This window comes from Lemur catta, chromosome 8 (assembly GCF_020740605.2).
Source record: "Lemur catta isolate mLemCat1 chromosome 8, mLemCat1.pri, whole genome shotgun sequence".
Lineage (NCBI taxonomy): Eukaryota > Metazoa > Chordata > Mammalia > Primates > Lemuridae > Lemur > Lemur catta.
In genome coordinates this window covers 48,616,510-48,634,468 of record NC_059135.1, presented here as the reverse complement: position 1 = coordinate 48,634,468, position 17,959 = coordinate 48,616,510, and the positions used below count along the sequence as shown (strand labels likewise).

The 17,959-nt window shown below is 40.3% G+C and overlaps 1 protein-coding gene across 1 annotated transcript in view; it reads right to left on the bottom strand.

The window, feature by feature from the left end:
* Nucleotides 1-17,959, bottom strand: part of TTN (titin) — a 269,437-nt gene that overhangs the window by 179,447 nt on the left and 72,031 nt on the right. The window contains exons 51-86 of the mRNA XM_045559324.1: nucleotides 17,281-17,559; nucleotides 16,895-17,173; nucleotides 16,490-16,777; nucleotides 16,095-16,373; nucleotides 15,719-16,000; nucleotides 15,348-15,626; nucleotides 14,955-15,233; nucleotides 14,576-14,854; nucleotides 14,157-14,444; nucleotides 13,753-14,031; nucleotides 13,340-13,621; nucleotides 12,960-13,238; nucleotides 12,575-12,853; nucleotides 12,184-12,462; nucleotides 11,794-12,081; nucleotides 11,271-11,549; nucleotides 10,763-11,044; nucleotides 9,410-9,688; nucleotides 9,009-9,290; nucleotides 7,966-8,244; nucleotides 7,563-7,850; nucleotides 7,151-7,429; nucleotides 6,779-7,057; nucleotides 6,382-6,660; nucleotides 5,977-6,264; nucleotides 5,567-5,854; nucleotides 4,909-5,190; nucleotides 4,391-4,669; nucleotides 3,988-4,269; nucleotides 3,545-3,823; nucleotides 3,165-3,452; nucleotides 2,718-2,996; nucleotides 2,345-2,623; nucleotides 1,971-2,249; nucleotides 1,545-1,832; nucleotides 1,114-1,401 (exon numbers count right to left, since the gene is read on the bottom strand). Of these exons, the coding sequence (XP_045415280.1) occupies nucleotides 1,114-1,401; nucleotides 1,545-1,832; nucleotides 1,971-2,249; nucleotides 2,345-2,623; nucleotides 2,718-2,996; nucleotides 3,165-3,452; nucleotides 3,545-3,823; nucleotides 3,988-4,269; nucleotides 4,391-4,669; nucleotides 4,909-5,190; nucleotides 5,567-5,854; nucleotides 5,977-6,264; nucleotides 6,382-6,660; nucleotides 6,779-7,057; nucleotides 7,151-7,429; nucleotides 7,563-7,850; nucleotides 7,966-8,244; nucleotides 9,009-9,290; nucleotides 9,410-9,688; nucleotides 10,763-11,044; nucleotides 11,271-11,549; nucleotides 11,794-12,081; nucleotides 12,184-12,462; nucleotides 12,575-12,853; nucleotides 12,960-13,238; nucleotides 13,340-13,621; nucleotides 13,753-14,031; nucleotides 14,157-14,444; nucleotides 14,576-14,854; nucleotides 14,955-15,233; nucleotides 15,348-15,626; nucleotides 15,719-16,000; nucleotides 16,095-16,373; nucleotides 16,490-16,777; nucleotides 16,895-17,173; nucleotides 17,281-17,559 (10,143 nt within the window). The remainder of the gene's footprint in view (nucleotides 1-1,113; nucleotides 1,402-1,544; nucleotides 1,833-1,970; nucleotides 2,250-2,344; nucleotides 2,624-2,717; nucleotides 2,997-3,164; nucleotides 3,453-3,544; nucleotides 3,824-3,987; nucleotides 4,270-4,390; nucleotides 4,670-4,908; nucleotides 5,191-5,566; nucleotides 5,855-5,976; nucleotides 6,265-6,381; nucleotides 6,661-6,778; nucleotides 7,058-7,150; nucleotides 7,430-7,562; nucleotides 7,851-7,965; nucleotides 8,245-9,008; nucleotides 9,291-9,409; nucleotides 9,689-10,762; nucleotides 11,045-11,270; nucleotides 11,550-11,793; nucleotides 12,082-12,183; nucleotides 12,463-12,574; nucleotides 12,854-12,959; nucleotides 13,239-13,339; nucleotides 13,622-13,752; nucleotides 14,032-14,156; nucleotides 14,445-14,575; nucleotides 14,855-14,954; nucleotides 15,234-15,347; nucleotides 15,627-15,718; nucleotides 16,001-16,094; nucleotides 16,374-16,489; nucleotides 16,778-16,894; nucleotides 17,174-17,280; nucleotides 17,560-17,959) is intronic.

The window sequence follows — 17,959 nt, the reverse complement described above, 5'->3', positions numbered from 1 at the left end:
GAAGCAAAAAATTCAGGCTTAGGGAAGTAAAAATGATTAGCTATATGTCATAAAGCAAATGGACTGCTAAATCTCATTGTATTTTAATTTCAAGATATTTATAAACTACCACCACAAAAACCCTTAAAAATGCTCTACTGGGTTAGACCAGCAGTCCATTAAGTTAAGTATTTAATTTCTGACAATAGCAGCCATAAACATGTGGTGTAAACACATGATTGCATTCCATAATATCAGATGTTAATGTCCTTAGTCCCCAGCCCCATCTTCCACTATTATTTAAGTGGAGTTAGGGGAGGAAAAGAAGTTGACCATATAATTCTCATCTGAATTCTTCATAGTTTGGGGCTCTGCTATATCTTAGAGGGACAAAAATCCATTCATTTACTAAGTATTATGGAAAAGAAATCATGTGAGAGAACTTTCTTTTTTTGTCCTATGATAACTTCTTTCTTTCCCTTTTCTTTCTTTTTTCTTCTTTCCTTTCCTTTCCTTTTCTTTCTTTCTTTCTTTTCTTTTCTTTTTTTTTTTTTGAGACCTTGTCTCCCTCTGTCGTCCTGGCTAGAGTGCAGTGGCATTATCATAGCTCACAATAACCTCAAATTCGTGGGCTGAAGCAACCCTCCTGCCTCAGCCTCCCGAGTAGCTGGGACTACAGACGTGTGTCACCACACCAGGCTAATTTTTTCTAATTTTTTTAGTAGAGATAGGGTCTCACTCTGGCTCAGGCTGGTCTTGAACTCCTGACCTCAATCGATTCTCCTGCCTCAACCTCCCAGAGTGCTAGGATTACATACATGAGCCACTACGCCTGGCCTGTTAACTTCTTTCAAACTAGGATTTTCTTGCAATTCTATGAAAATTTTTGTTCACTCTCTCTCCCTGGTATCTATTTTTCATCTTTGAAAATGGACTGTCAGTCCATATTTTCCCAGTTTTTTTTTTTCAATAAAAATGTTTTAAACTGGTCCCATTTGGAAGGTCCTTAATCCACTTTATCATTTCTAATCACTCGATCATGATCCTAAACATAGCTCTCAAGCGCACCACCCCCCTATATTCTAAGGTATTGAAAATGTAAAAGAGATCTTGTTACTTCTCTCTAACAAGTACCTTGTACACCCAGCTGAGCAGAACAAGAGTCTTTTCCAGCGACGTTGCTCGCATAGCATGTGTACTGCCCGGCATCGCCTTTGGCTACTTTGAGAACTGTCAGAGTGGCAGTATTCTCTACCAAAGTCATCTTGTAGTTGCCTCCAGGGCGAATTTCTCTGTTATCTTTGGCCCAAGTGATTTTGATTGGTGCGGTCCCAGTTACATGACATTTAAAAGAACCACTTTCTCCAAGAGCAACATCTACTGATACAGGCTTTAGATCAAAGAAAGGAGGCACTTCATGCTCTGAAAAGAACGAAGACCAACATGGTGATTTTGGTTTCCATGCTCCCAGACATCGAGCAGAAACCAAATGGCATTAGCCCTTTGGCAGCTGGGAGCAGAGAAGCTCCTTTATAACGAAGAGGGTGGTGTGATGTCCTACCCACCTGAGAGAATGAGCTTGGCACTGGATGAAGCAGTCCCAAGAGGATTAGAAGCTGAACAATTGTACTGACCAACATGACTCTGGTCAGTTTGCAAAATCTGAAGAGTTGCTACATTATGAACAAAAGATGTTTGTAAATTAGAATCGTCTTTCAAAAGTACCCCATCCTTGTACCAAGACACTTGAAGAGGTTCTGAGCCATTGATACGACATTCAAAGGCAACTGGGAAGCCAAGAGTCTCGTGAACGTCTTTCAATTTTCTTGCAAAGGAAGGTGGAAGTTTGCGCTCTGCAAAGAAGTTACAGATAATCCTTATTTACAAGAGAGAAAACATCCACAACATATTTCAATCCATTACAATATTGAAGTTTTTAAGAAAATGAATCTGTCAACACAGCAAGACTTGTTAAACCAAACCATCATCACCTTTGATAACAAGCACAGCTGAAGAAGCGACTGCCCCCACGCTGTTTTCTGCTTTGCACGTGTACTCTCCCACATCGCTATGGTCCACTTTGTTGATTACTAAGGAGGCAACATTATTTTTGAATTGCATTTTATATGCAGGAGCTGATCGTAGCTTTGTGTGTTCTTTATACCAAGAAATTCTAATTTCTGGGGTTCCATCCACTTTACACTGTAAAGTTGTAGGTTCTCCAATGGCTGCTTCCACATGTTCCAGAGGTTCAATAAAGTAAGGTGGTTCTAAGGTACAAAGGGTGGTGATCAATCAATCAGTCTTGCTAACTAAAAGATTGGTCTTAAAAGAAAGAAAAGAGAGCAATAAAAAGACAACACACCTAAGACATAAACCACAGCTTCACAGATATCTTGACCAGCCTCATTTTCTATCAGGCAACTGTATTGTGCATAATCCTCTACTGTGCTCTCGAGAATTTCCAGTATCGTAGATTTTTCTGTCATTGTAATGCTGCAGTTCTGAGACTGTGAAAGAGGATACTCATTCTTCATCCAGCTCACTGAGATTGGAGGTGTGCCCGTATACGTGGCCTCAAGAACTATGGGGCTTCCTGTCTCAACATTGAAATCAGCCAATCTTTTCACAAAGGTGGCTGGTTCTATAAGGAGAACACAGGAGGGTACAATTCATATCTTCAAGTGAAGACTAAGAAAAATTTTTAAAAGGTGCATGCATTGGAGAAAAGAGCAAACCTTTCACAAAAAGATGTGTGGTACAGGAAGCACTGCCAGCCTCATTAGTAACGAGGCAAGAATAGTCTCCACTTTCTGACGGCTGCACCTCATACAACTCCAGTTCTGTGACAAAGTCTTCCAGAGAGATGTTGCATGACTCTCCAGGAACCAATTCCCTGCTGCCTTTAAACCATTTGACCGTGAAAGGGGGACTGCCACTGATGACACTGGTGAATGTGAGGCTCGTTCCAGGCAAAACTTCCGCAGAACCAGGGATTTGTTCAAAAGATGGTGGTTCTAGATATCCCGATGGGAAGGGGAGATTAAGGGAGAAAAGAAATGCAAGTGAGAATTGCTTCTGCTACCTAAGAGAAAGGAAACTAAGACTAAAAATAAAGAAACTCCAGGCAAGGCAGGCATTACGTCGGCTTAGAAGAAGCAGCTGCAGTATCCTTGCACACTGACCTTGGACAGTCAGAACCGCCGAACATTCCTCGGAACCAGCCACGTTGGCAGCCACACAGGTGTATGTGCCCGTGTCAGAGGGCTCCAATAAGCTCAGATTCAAAGTACAGACGTTTTCAGAAAAGCTGGACTGACATTTGGGCCCACTAACGATCTCATTTCCATCCAGAAACCAGCCAACTGAAATCGGGGCCGAGCCAGCGACTCGGCACTCCAAAACAACCGAGCCCCCCACGATGGTGTTCACGTCTTTCAGCTTGCGGATGAAGGAAGGAGGCACGATGCGATCTACATAGAGAAGGGTAGTGTTCCGTTTAAAGAGAAGCTTTATCTTTTTCCCCCAAGAGAAACTAGATTTGTAAAGACCTCATTCTACTCACCCGAAACATGGACAGATACAGTGCAGTTACTTTTGCCAACACTGTTTTTCACTTCAAAGCTATATAACCCCTTGTCACTCATTTCTGCAGAGGGGATTTTAAGGGAAGCCACTTTATTGATGAATGTAATGTGATGTTTTCTGTCTGCAGACAATTCTTTTCCATCTTTGAACCACTTGGCTGAAAGTTCTGGTGTTCCGGCCACTACACACTCTAATGCAAAAGGATTTCCAGTAGTGACAGTCATGGGTTCAGGCTTCTCTATGATTCTGGCTGGTTCTAAAAGAAGAAGAATTTTGCATTGAAAACAAAGTCACTGTTCAAACTCAGACTGCAATCACTGTATCATTGGATCAGAGTAATATTTGAAAATAATACAAGAAAATAATCATGGATTGATTAAGTTGATTTTTTTCTCAGACTATATGTACTTCGCTACTAACCTAGTACAGTCAAGACTGCTGAACATTCTCTCATTCCGGCATCGTTTTTGATTTGGCACACATATTTTCCAGAATTAGATGCTTCTGGACTCCTGAGTTGTAGAGTTGCAATGTTATCAATGAATGAAATCTTAATGTTTTCACTCTCTCTGATAACATCGCCTTTATCTTTCAGCCAGACAACAGAAATCGGCTGGAAGCCTTCCACTACAGCCCGCAACTCAACAGCATCCCCAATGAGGGTTGAGGTGTCACTTAGCTTTTTCACGAATCGTGGAGGTTCTAATGAAAGAAATTTGTGGTTTAGAGGAAAAAAGGTGAGAATCACAGACACACAAATTATTAGTCAAGCAAGAAGAGATGGAATGAGGAGGCATACATTTTTGTGCCCATGTATACAAACCTTTGAACTTGACAGTGCAAACACACGTGTCACTTCCCACCTCGTTAGTAGCTTTGCAGTGATATTCCCCGACATCGGAGGCCTCAAGATTAAGGATATGAAGACTTGTATCAAAATTTTTCGAAGTGATTTTAAATTTCTTGCTGCTTCGAACTTGCTTTCGATCTTTAACCCACACTACTTCAAATGGGGGCGTTCCCGAAATTTCACATTGGAGAATCACATCAGAACCTTTAAGGGCTCCTAAAGGAGGAGGCTTCTGGATGAAAACAGGAGGTGCTACCAGAAAAAAAAAAGAAGATAAACAATGAGAAAATTTGCTCACATAAAAATCTAACAGCATTAATGATTGGTGTGACCATATGACAACACAAGAAATGACATGTCATAAAAACTAGTTTAAGAATTGCAAGCAAATAACCTTAACTGGCTTTTTTTATTTTGGAGCTCATAGCACTTTTGAGAAAGAATCCAAATCAGAGGAGAAGGCAGAAAGCAAGAAGTTTCATGTGTCTAACCTTTAACTGTCAGTGCTGTGCTGCAGCTGGCGTCACCAACACCATTGTGAGCTTCACAGATGTAGTCCCCACTGTCCTCGGCACTGGCTTCATTGATGGTAAGCAATGCCACGGAATTAATGAATGACATGTTGTATTTCCAGCTTTCATGAAGTTCACTGTCATTTCGGAACCACGAAACTTTGATTTCTGGGGAACCACTTATTTTACATTCCAGTTGAATGGATTCTCCCTGCTTTGCAATTTTTGAAGCTTCTAATTTCTTAACAAACTTTGGAGGTTCTAGTAAACCAAAGGGAAAGCTCAGTGAGGGATATTTACATGTTAAAATAGCTTATATTTCCAGCTGAAGATCTCATAAGTTCATATTTAAACTGGTTTATTATTAAGAATCTACTTTCTGAGAATTTCGTGGTAAAATCAATTAAACAGTATTCTTTGTACTCTCTGAAAGGAATATGCTTAGAGATACACCAAAGTAAAGAACAATACAAAGAGAAAACAGAACTTTGATTAATGTTGCCTCCAACACTAATACACAAATTCTAACAGAATCCAGTTAGTTTATCTCAAACATTTAAAAATTAAGGAAATGTTTGTAAGACAATTATGCAAAAGAGTTAAAGAATAAATATTGGTAAATTCCATGTAACAATACCTTTTACACTGAGTTGAGCTGAGCACATGTCTTTGCCAACATCATTTGTTGCTTGGCAAGTATATTGGCCAGAGTCTCCTTTGCCTACTTTAAGAATTCGCAAATGAGGAGTGTTTCCCACACATGTGATTGTATAGTTTCCCCCAGGACGGATCTCCTTGTTATCTTTTGACCAAGTGATTCTCATTGGTTGAGCACCAGTAACATGACACTCAAAATCAGCACTTTCTCCAGCAATAACATCTATAGATACAGGCTTGATGTCAAAGAAGGGAGACTTCTTAGGTTCTGGAAGATGAGAAGAAAAGGCAATGTGTATTATTTTGCTTTTTTTCCATTGGCCATTTCTACTTTGACAATGAAATAAGAAGTCATGGTTTGCAAAGAGAAAGATTGACATGTGAACAAACCTCTTGCTGTGAATCTAGCACTAGAAGATGCTGTTCCAAGTGGGTTGGAAGCTGAGCAAGAGTATTGGCCAGAGTGACTCAAGTCAGTCTGCAAAATTTTTAAAGTTGCCACGTTATCTACAAATGATGTCTGTAGATTTTCATCATCTCTTAAAAGTACTCCATCTCTATACCAGCACACTTGGATGGGTGCAGAGCCATTTAGTCGACAAGTGAGTGTAACTGGTAACCCAACGGTTTGTTCTATGTCCTTTAATTGTCTTGCAAAGGAAGGCGGGAGTTGGCGCTCTGTAGGAAGACAAGTAATACTGGACGCATTAGGAGATGAAATGAAAATTAGCCCATGAAGATAAAAGAGTTAAGATACGGAAAAAAGAAATATTTTAATTTATAAAAGATCATCACCTTGAATTCTGAAGACAGTCTTAGAAGAAGCAGTGCCTATACTATTTTCTGCTTTGCATATGTATTCTCCACTGTCACTGATATTCACTTTATTAAAAACAAGTGTGGCCACATTGTTTGTAAAGTAGGTCCTGTATTCAGGAGTTGACCGTAATTTGGTGTCTCCTTTGTACCAAGACACTGTAATTTCTGGTGTCCCAGCAACTTGGCATTGTAAAGAAACCGAATCTCCAACTGATGCCTCCAGAGGTTCCAGTTCCGTAACAAAATAAGGTGGTTCTAAGGAAGAAAGGCTCACAATCAGCAACTGGAATTCAAGAAAATCAAAGAAAACCAAAAAAACTATGCTATGTGTTAGATGAACGCAAATCATCTAGGAGAGACTAAGACAACACACCTAATGTAGATACCAGGGCTTCGCAAACATCCCTTCCTGCCTCATTTTCAATCTCACAGGAATACTGTCCTGCATCTCCTTTTGTGCTGTTCAGAATTTCCAGGATGCAAGTTTTCTCTGTTGTGACTATGTTACATTTTTCAGATGGAGTGATGTTAAAACCATCCTTTTTCCAGGTGACTGAAATTGGAAGTGTTCCAGTGTAGGTGCTTTCCAGAATTATGGACTTCCCTGGTTCTACAGCGTGATCACTTAATTTCTTCACAAATGCAGCTGGTTCTGATAAGTGACAAAGCACAGCAATTAAGTACAATAGAGACACAAAGATGTCGGTATACAGAAAATCAGAAGAGTGAATGCACTTGAGCAAACCTTTCACAAAGAGACGAGTAGTGCAGGATGTTTGGCCAGCATCATTAGAGACCACACAAGTATATTCCCCACTCTGAGATATGTCAATATTAAATAATTCCAGTTCTGCCACAGTGTCTTCAAAATAGATGTTGCACCGGTCTCCTTTCACCAGTTCTCTGGCACCTCTGAACCAGCCAACCTTGAATGGAGGCGTTCCTCTAATAACACTTGTGAAGGTTACATTCTTGCCTGGTAGTACTTCCAGAGGCTCAGGTTCTTTCACAAAAGAGGGTGGTTCTACATAGACATGGAGGACAATGAAAATATCCTGTAAGCTTTAAATTTAGTTGTAATTTTGGATCAAAAGAAAGAGCACTTTGCATGTGTGTCAACCTGGATGTGTACCCAGAGAGGAATGTCTAACACTGACCTTGCACAGTTAATACTGCACGACATTCATCAGACCCAGCAACATTAGCAGCCACGCATGTGTAGTTTCCCATGTCCGATGAATCCAGAGAATTCAACTGCAATGTGCAGACATTATCTGAAAACATGGTTTGGTACTTTGCTCCACTGACAATCTTGGTTTTCTCATGAAACCAGGCAACAGAGATAGGTGATGATCCAGCTACTTTGCACTCCAAGATGCAAGAGGCACCTAGCACCCCACCAGTGTTTTTCAGTCTTCGTGTGAAAGAGGGAGGAACCATTCGGTCTGTATGAGGAAAGGCAAGAGACTCATCATGATTTGAAAGAATAGAAGAGACTTGAAAGAAGGAAATTTGTAAAAGGAACGTGCATAAGCAACCAGAGGAAATAACAGAACTAACCTGAAACTTCAACCACAGCTGTGCAGCTGCTTTTTCCAACATTATTTTGAACCTGGAAAGTGTATGTGCCTGCATCTTGACTGTCGACAGAGAGAATCTTTAAGGAAGAGATTTTGTTGTAGAAGCTAAACTTGTGTTTTTGGCTGCTGGTCAACAGCTTTCCATCTTTGTACCATTCAACTGCGAGTTCTGGAGTGCCAGCCACCTTACACTCCAAAGTGCATGTTTCTCCTACTGTCACTGTCATCGGTCCTGCCTTCTCGACAATGACTGCAGGCTCTGAAATAAAACATGATATCCATCTGTCAAAGTCTGAGACCTTTACTATGTCTCTACTATCAAATGCACTAAAAATGTTTCTCCCAATGAGGTGGTTATGTTAGGGCTCTCCACTTTAAAACGTGATTCAATGGTTACAAGCAGTCATAAAATTATAGCATTTATTAAGAAATGTACACTCATGTGCTAGTCAACTTCAAACCAATTCAGACAACATATATTAGACAGTATGTGTTGATTTGCACTTGACCCTCTTTAGAGCAAAGAGACCCTCTTCATGTTATTGTGAATTATTTGGTATTTTTTCTCTACTTTAAGGTACTAAAGACAACTTTTTGAAAGTTGCTATCCAAAAAAATCTCTAAATTGAAATTTAATATATCCAAAGATAGAAGTGCAAGTCTTTCCTATCAAATGTTGACCTTTGGTGTTTTTGTCAGCTTTAACAACTAGACTTTGGAAACAAAATTTCCTTGTAACACACGTCAGGCCCCCAATTCTTTCATGCTTAAATAAAAGATGGTCACAATTATATCTGCTACTCCATCAAGAAAAGTAGTAAGTAAACAATAAAATAGATGGCACGTTTTTGTTAGAATCATAGAAACAGAAAAGAAAGATCATTTAGGGCTTTCCCCTAAACATTCCAAATAGGTGAGGATAAATAAAGTTCTAGAAGAAATTTAGAAAAAGAGAGCCTGCCAGTCTTAGTAACTTGTTCCAGCATTTGGCACCAGTTTCTGTTAGGGGACTATTGTACCAACCTAAGACGGTCAGTGTGGCCATGTTCTCCCTCATTCCACCATCATTCTTGATTTGGCAGATATACTTTCCAGCATTAGCTGGTTCTGCTTTTGCAAACTGCAGAGTTGCAACATTTTCCACAAATGTAATTCTGATGTTTTCACTTTCTCTTATCACTTCTTCCTTCTCTTTAAGCCACTGGACAAAAATAGGCTGGGCGCCTTCTATGGATGCTTGTAACTCAGCAGGCTCCCCAGCTACAACGGTGAGGCTGTTCAGTTTGGAGACAAATCTTGGTGGTTCTGAACAGGAGAAGATAGATGGAGATTTTTGAAAAGATTGTCCAGATAATAGAAGAGAGAAAAAAATTAGCATTTTGCAAATTCCTGGCATTTCTGCCAGGTGCAGGAAACATGCTTACCTTTTAATTTTACAGTACAAATGCAAGTATCACTTCCCACTTCATTCTGCGCTTTGCAGTGGTATTCACCAATGTCGGAAGTTTCAACATTGAGAATGTGAATACTCGCATGGAAGTTTTTCGATGCAATCTTGTATTTCTTGCTGCTTCGGAGTTGCCGCTTGTCTTTGTACCACACCACCTCAAATGGTGGTGTTCCCGAAAGTTCACATTCAAGACTAACTTCAGCATTTTTAAGGGTTTCTACTACAGGAGGATAGCTGGTAAAAACAGGTGGTTCTGTCAAAAGATAAGAATTTCTCATGAATTGAGCTATTTTCTCATGAATTGGGCTATTTAATTTTATAGAATGAAAGGTTTTTATTTCTTTGTTTTTAAGTTGGAGGGAAGGTTTAAGATATTATAATGGTAAGAACTGTCCAGCACTGTCACTATCAAGGAATAGTGACATGGCCTTCAGAGAGGCCATGAAACTTTGCAAGATAATCAGCTATATGGGTAGGGAACCCAGATAGATCCTAGATGTCATGATTAAGCAGTTCAACAGTCTGTCTACTCTGCCCTACTCATTTATCTTTGATTGATACAAAAATTACAAAAACAAGTATGTATATTAATAAATATGAATTGCATGAAGTATGGAATTCTGACTTCAGGGATGAAATTTTTATGTGTGTGTTTGCTCTAAAACTGAGACACTTGGAATTTGTCACAACATCTGTGATCTAAATCTTTCAACAAATGGTTATTGCAATAATTGCCTCAGAACATGACAAACTTGGGCTTTGTGACACAAAATATTGGAAAATGGCAGTAGAAAATATACATACTAGTTGTATCAGGGTATAGTCATATAATATTTAAAAGATGGGAACTGATTCTTGAGAGAGAGAAGAAAATATAATGGTACTGTTCTGAATGTAAAGTTAAAACTTATATTGCTTATACCTTGCATATATGTAGTAAATATTCCTTGTTATTAATGATATAGATTATAGGGAGGAAGATAATATATTTGTAAGTTGAGTCAAGGCAAAAGATTAATTTAAAAATGCATATTTCATTTTTTTCTTTTTGGTGAATTTTTGAAACATCACATTTGATGTCTGGCCAGTGTGTTGAGGTGATTAGAATTATTGGAATAACAACAAAAATATTCCAGAACGACTAGCTACATGTAAGCAAAACTTAAGAAAAAAAAATATCTAAAAGGGGAAATAATATTAGCTTGGGAAAATATTCTATGATCTCAAATGGAAACTAAAATGACGGTAAAAGAATAAAGAGCTGTGATACCTAGTAGAGCGGAAGGTGGGTTTCACTTAATGAGGAACATAAGAACAAGATTTCTACCTTTTACTATAACCTTGGTACTGCAGCTTGTGCTGCCAGCAGGATTCTGAGCCTCACAAATGAAATCTCCACTGTCCTCGGTACCGAGATTGTTCATCTGTATGACAGCCACCGAGTCAATGAAAGTCATTCTGTATTTATCACTGGCTGGAAGTTCATGTTCATTTCTGTACCACACCACTCTGATTTCTGGGGATCCGGTTATCTTGCATTCAAGTCGTGAAGAGTCACCTGCTTTCACAATTTTGGATGCTTCTAATTTCTTTACAAACTTTGGTGGTTCTAGAGAGTGAGGAAAGAGGAGATTATGAAGGAACAGAAATGAATAATGGAAGTTAAATTAGTTGGTATGTAGGAAAGAGAAGAACAGGAGCCATGTCTGGCAACTACAGTCTACTGTGTTAGAAAGAATGGTACTCTCTTGGTTAGCTAGTTACACTGTAACAGAGTAGAGAAAGAACCAGAGCCATGGGTCAGACAGAAACAGAAAACAATCAAACTTGCACACCTGTCACAAGCAACGTTGTAGTACAAGAGTCACTACCAACATCATTGGTAACTTGGCAAGTATACTGTCCAGTCTTGGAAGCATCCACTGAGTAGAGATTTAAGAAGCTAGTTGACCCTTCCAAGCCAATGAAACATTTAGGTCCAGAGGCCAGTTCCACATCATCCTTGAACCATTTTATTTTAAATGGTGGTGTTCCTTTTAGTACTGCCTTAAATTCCACCGTAGAATCAGGTATGGCTTGTTGTCGCTCAGGTTTCACTAGGAAGCTTGGTGGTTCTATAGGTTTTAAGAAAGATATATTTAATTAAATTCCTTGTGTTGATTTATTTTGACAGTTGAATGGACATATAAGAAAACACTCCTGAAAAGAAGTAATGGCTGAATATTTCTTGAAGTCAGTGGACATGTGTCTAAAGAAACAGAATCATTTAGATTTTAGCTCTAAAGGTTACAAGGGTAAGAGTGATACAGTTTTAAAGCATTCACAAAGAAGAATCAAGAAGAGGTAAGAAATTCTGACCTTTTACAGTTAAGATGCCACTGCATGCGTCATCTCCTGCTACATTTGACACTTTGCATGTGTAATTTGCAGTATCTTCTAATTCCAGGTTATTAACTTCCAGTGACACCGTGTTCTCGTGACATACAAGTCTGTATTTTGCACTTGTAGATATTTCTTTTCCATCCTTAAACCACTGAGCACTAATAGGAAGTGAGCCAGAAACCTTGCACTCCATATGAATAGAAGAGCCCAGAACTTTATCCATTTTGGTTAATTTTTTGGTGAATGATGGAGGAATATTTTCATCTGTCCAACGCAAACAGCAAAACACGCCCATTAATCTGTGGTTATGTGTTTACAAAGGCCATAATACAAATTAGGAAAGTTGACTGGGGCAAAGATACAAACCTAGCACTCTCAGGTAGGCATCACAGCTACTGCTTCCAAAGTCATTTTCCACCTTGAAAGTATACTGACCACTGTCTTGCTTCATTACTGACTGAATCCTGAAGCTGGCCACATTATTTTCAAAACTCATAGAAAAATATCTGCTGGGTACAATTTGTTTCCCATCTTTAAGCCATTTCACTTTGAGTTCTGGTGTTCCAGCCACAACGCATTCCAAGGTCACTGGGTCTTTCTCAGTAACATCAACTGATTTAGCTTTTTCTATGATTTGAGCAGGTTCTGTAGCAGGAATAAGAATGTGGATGAGTTATGTTGATAATTCCACTAGATATAAGGTGCGCTTATGAAATTGTCTCCATAGACAGATTTTGAAAGGGAACGGCTTACAAACCTTGAACTAAGAGGAAAGCGTAACACCTCTCAACTCCTGACTCATTCTTGGCTTGGCACGTATATCTCCCACTGTGTCCATTATCCACACTTCTGATTTGCAGTGTGGCCACATTGTTCACAAATGAGATATGAACATTATCATCTTCATCAAGAATCTGATCGTCCTTTAGCCAGGTTATAGAAATGGGGGGAGAGCCTGCCACGGTACTCTGAAAGGTGGCAGCACTTTTCAAAACAGTCGTGGTATTTTCTATCTTCTTAATGAACGATGGTGGTTCTGTGATTAAATGAGATAGTGTGAAAAGAAGAGATATATTTTAACTCCTACTTATAATCATAAAACGAAAGAGCATGATGGAATGTTTATTAGGTAGCCTGCTGACCTTTTAGAGCCACTCTAGTACTGCAAGAGCAGCTGCCGCCTTCATTGGATATAATGCACTGGTATTCCCCAGTGTCCGACGGGTCACACTTGGATATATGGAGGTTAAACACTGACACTCGGCCAGTCAGTGTATATTTTTTGCTGCTTCTAATTTCCTTGTTATTCTTCAGCCAAGTGACTTCAAAAGGAGGTGTTCCTGTAACTTCACACTCCAGCTCCACGTCACTATCTTTCACTACCTCCACGGGCTTCAGCTCCCTGATAAAGGTGGGAGGTTCTAAAGATTCAAAAGGAAGACAGAAAGTAGCTTACTCAAGGGAAGATTCCAGGCCTATCAAACAGCGCAGCCAAAATGGAAAATAGATTCCAACAACGAACCTTTTACTTTTAGTTCAATGCTGCAGCTTGCTGTGCCTGCGTCATTTCGGGCTTCACAGACGTAAGTCCCACTATTTTCTATCCTGGCACCAGAAATTTGGAAAGTGGCTAAACCATCAATAAAGGAAATGCCATGTTTCTTAATGGCTGTTATTTCATTCCCATCCAGATACCAAGACACTCTGATTTCAGGAGTGCCTGTTATTTGGCACTCAAATGTTGTTGACTGTCCATTCCTCAGCACCAGCACTGGACTGGGCTTCTTAATGAATTGAGGAGGTTCTAAAGATGAGAAAAAAAGTGTGATGTTCAATATATTTTTTTAAATAAGCAAAATTGCTTTCTTAAGCCTCTCTTCCCTCCCCCAAGAAAATCTAGGCAAGCAAGAAAGCGAGGAGATGTAGAGACCAGACCTTTTACAAAGAGAGTGGCTTTACTGGTTGCTGTGCCCACGTCATTGCTTAGTTGGCAAATGTAGGTTCCAGAGTCAGTAGCTTTGGCTGAAAAGAGCTCTAGAATGGTGGAGGTGTCGTCTTTCCAAACTGAGCGAGCTGCCCCTGAGTGCAACTCTTTGTTATCTTTAAACCACTTTATGGTCATAGGTGCAGTGCCGCCCACAAGAGCCTTTAACTGAACCCTCGTGTTGGGATTGACATCTTGTGACTGCGGCTTTTCCACAAAGTAAGGGGGTTCTGGGGTGAAAGAAAAAACAGCAAAAAGAGAGAGGACGGTTTATTTTACAACTGAGCAATAAAGATAAGAATTAAGAAATGAAAGAGCAATAAGTTTTTGATAGGTAGAGATAAAAATTGCCAACCTTTGACTGTCAGATGACCACTGCACTGGTTGTGCCCTGCCTTATTGGTGGCAAAACAAGTGTATGTCCCGCTGTCTGTACCTTCCAGATGACTGATTTCCAAGAAGGCAGTATTGTCGTGAAAAGAGAATTTGTATTTTTCACTAGCTGATATTTCTTGGTCATCTTTAAACCACTGGATGCTTATGGGATGTGACCCAGCCACTATACATTCTAAGTCAATGAAAGACCCTTTAATGCTGTCCATTTTCTTCAGCTTTTTGGTGAATGAGGGAGGTATGATAAGATCTATCCAATGAAAAGGCAAAAAAAAAAAAAAAAGGTAGGTTAATTTACCACTTTGTATTTTCTCTTAAACTGTAAGAGAGGAAGGAACATAAGAATGTCCAGTTCGTCTCTAATAGAAAAGCAATACCAACCTAAGACGTTAATGCTAGCCTTGCAGCTGCTTCTCCCCACATCATTTTGGACCTCAAAAGTATATTCTCCACTGTCTTTCTTTTCCGTGGAAATAATCTTCAGTATGGAGACTGTATCAGTGACACTGATTTTATATTTTGGGCCCAGGGTCAGTTCTTGGCCATCTTTAAACCATTTGGCTGTAATCTCCTTAGTCCCTGAAAATTTAACCTGCAAAGTGGCTGGGTCTCCCTGGGTGACATCTATGGACACGGCCTCCTCGATGATTGTTGCAGGTTCTGCAGAAAACAAAGGGCAGATGTGGGTCGTGAATTGCTCTGCTGAAAGGCTTACATCTGCATTTGTTCCTCCAACCCAAGGCTGACTTTCTGAACCAACCTTTTACTGAGAGTAACGCAGAGCATCTTTGTATTCCTGCGTCATTTTTGGCCTGACAGACGTATTTCCCGTCATGCTTGACTTCAATGCCACTGAGGTACAGGCTGGCCACATTGTTCTCAAAGGTCATGGTTATGTTGTTATCTTCAGTGATTTCATCGTTGTCTTTTAGCCAAGTCACCGTGATTGGCAAGGAGCCCTTCAGAGTGGCCTGGAAGGCAGCTGTGCCTCCCCGGAGGGAGCTGGTGCTCTCGATCTTCTTTATGAAGGATGGGGGCTCTAACAGAAGAACGAATTCTCAATCAGTACCAGCTCCTTAGCAAAACTGGCTTTTTTTAAAAGAAAGGACCGACTCTGCACAAGAGCCAGTCCATCACGGGAACTGACACTAACCTCTTAAAGTCACCCTGGCAGTGCAGATGCTACTGCCCACCTCATTGGTCACCCGACACTGGTATTCACCAGCATCTGCGGCTACAAACTTGAGGATCTGCAGGCTGACCAGGCGGTCCTGAATGAAGGTCTTATACTTTCTACCACTTCGCAGGGTGGTGTTGTCTTTGAACCAAGTGATCTCAAAGGGAGGCGTGCCTGCCACCTCGGCCAGTAGCATGACATCATACTCCTTCAATACTTCAATTGGCTTAAATTCCTTGGTAAAGTAAGGTGGCTCTAGAGTAAGAGAGGAATGATTTGTGTTAACAGGGGAGCAGTCTGTCCTATGGGCCACAACTTTGGTAATATCAGAGGCAAAGTGAACAAACCTTTGACTATTATAATGCCACTGCAGTGGTCACTGCCAGCCTCATTTTGAGCCTCACACATATATTCACCACTGTCTTCGATGGCAACGTCTGTAAGTCTTAGAACCGCAGTGGACTCCACAAAAGACATTTTGTATTTGCTGCTCTCCTTAATTTCTCTATCGTTTGCAAACCAGGTTATTTTAATCGGAGGGGTGCCAGTTACTTTGCAGGCTAGCTGGATGGCATCTCCCTTCTTTAACAACTGTGATGGCTCTAACTTTTCAACAAATGTGGCAGGTTCTGTGGAAGGAGGGAAGTTATTAAGACACACGAGAAAGAGGAGAAAGGATGTATAACAAGGGTAGCAAAAAGAGGTCAAGAAAACAATGCAAACCTTTTACAAACAAGTTTAAACTGCACTCCACGCCTCCGGCGACGTTGCTGACTTTACACGTGTATGTGCCTGAATCAGAGGTTTTCACTGTATAGAGCTCCAGGGAACTCTCTAAAGCTTCTTTGGTAATATAGCAGTTTCCTCCAGAAACCAGCTCTTTGTTACCCTTAAACCATCTGACTGTGAGGGGAGTAGACCCTTGGAAGGTGCTCTTCAGACAGACTGCTGAGCCAGGGAGAACATCCTTTGATCCGGGTTTAGTTACAAAACTGGGTGGTTCTGAAGAAGGGATATGAGAAAGAATTTCCAAGAGTTAAGAGATGTGGTTGTAAGGGAAGAAGGCTTAATTTGAACATCATCTAGAGTAAGAATGAAATGCAAAGTCTGCCGCCAACCTTGCACAATCAGGGCTCCGCTGCTGTCTTTGCTTCCCACGGAATTTGTGGCTCGACAAGTGAAATTCCCTGCATCGTTCATGTCTACTCTGCTGATCTCCAGAGAGGCTGTGCCTTCCACAAAGGCGATTCTGTATCTGTCAGAAGATGCTATTTCTTTACCATTCTTAAACCAGGACACCCTCATGGGGAGGGAGCCGGCAATTTTGCAGTCCAGTCTGCAGGTACCGCTAACAACACTATCCACGTTGCGTAAGGGTTTGGTAAAGAACGGAGCAATGTCTCGATCTGTTCGTGGTACAAGAAGGGAAAAAAGATCAATATAGAAAAGTGGTCAGTGGTTTATTTTTGGCCATTTGTTGGGTTTCAAATGAATATGTAGTGCAGTTTCCTAAACATACTAACCTAACACAGTGAACGTTGTCTCGCAGGAGCTGCTGCCCACTTCATTGGAAATCTCAAATGTGTATTGGCCACTGTCGTGCAGTTCAGCCGAATAGAATTTGAGTTGGGCAACATTGTTTTTAAAACTTATTCGGTACTTCTTACTGGCAACCAAGGGTCTCCCATCTTTGTACCATTTAGGCTTCAGTTCTGGGGTGCCCGTGACTGTGTACTCCAGTGTGGCTGGATCTCCTGCTGTCACCTGGATCAATTCTGCTCGATCAATGATTTTGGCAGGTTCTACAATGGTATTCAATGGTATTAAACAGTTAGGATTCCTAAGTGTGTATTACGGTTTCATTTTAAAAGGAAATGGCAATTCAAAGTTAAAGTGTTCCTACACGAACCTTTAACTATTAATTCCCCAACAGACGTTTGGCTTCCGGCTTCATTTTCAGCCAGGCACGTGTATTTGTCGCCAAAGCTAATCTGAACATCAGGGATTACCAAGACTGCAACACCACTGGAGAAACTCATCTTGATTTTTCCATCTTCTTTAATGACCTCTTGTCCTTTTAGCCACGTGACAGAAATGGGTTCTGACCCTCTCACAGCAGCTTGTAAGGTAACAGTTTGTCCTGCTAGTGCAGTAAAATCATCTACTTTCTTTACAAAGGTTGGTGGTTCTAGTTAAAGAAAGAGAGCATACAAAACTTATCAATTCCCAAACACTTTCAGCACCATCTACATTTAAGAATGTTATCAAGATTACATTTATCCTATCTACTACTGCTATTTCACAGTGTCAGTTAATTGGAAGAAGAAGTAAAATTTAAGAGTAATTACAATTCCATCCAAGAGACAGAGAGGCATAGAGATATATGTTTATCAGCTGAAAAAATGGCTTATGCAATTCCTTTTGTTATCAGATACTAAATATTTACACTGCTCTCAAGATGAAGACTAGGTGAAAGTTACTGACTTTGTTCCCCAGGTCCCAGGTCAAACCAATTTTAAAGGATAGGATAAGAGAAGAAAGTACCAGTTTTCCTTCCATGGGTTAAGAAAGCTATTTTGACAATTTAT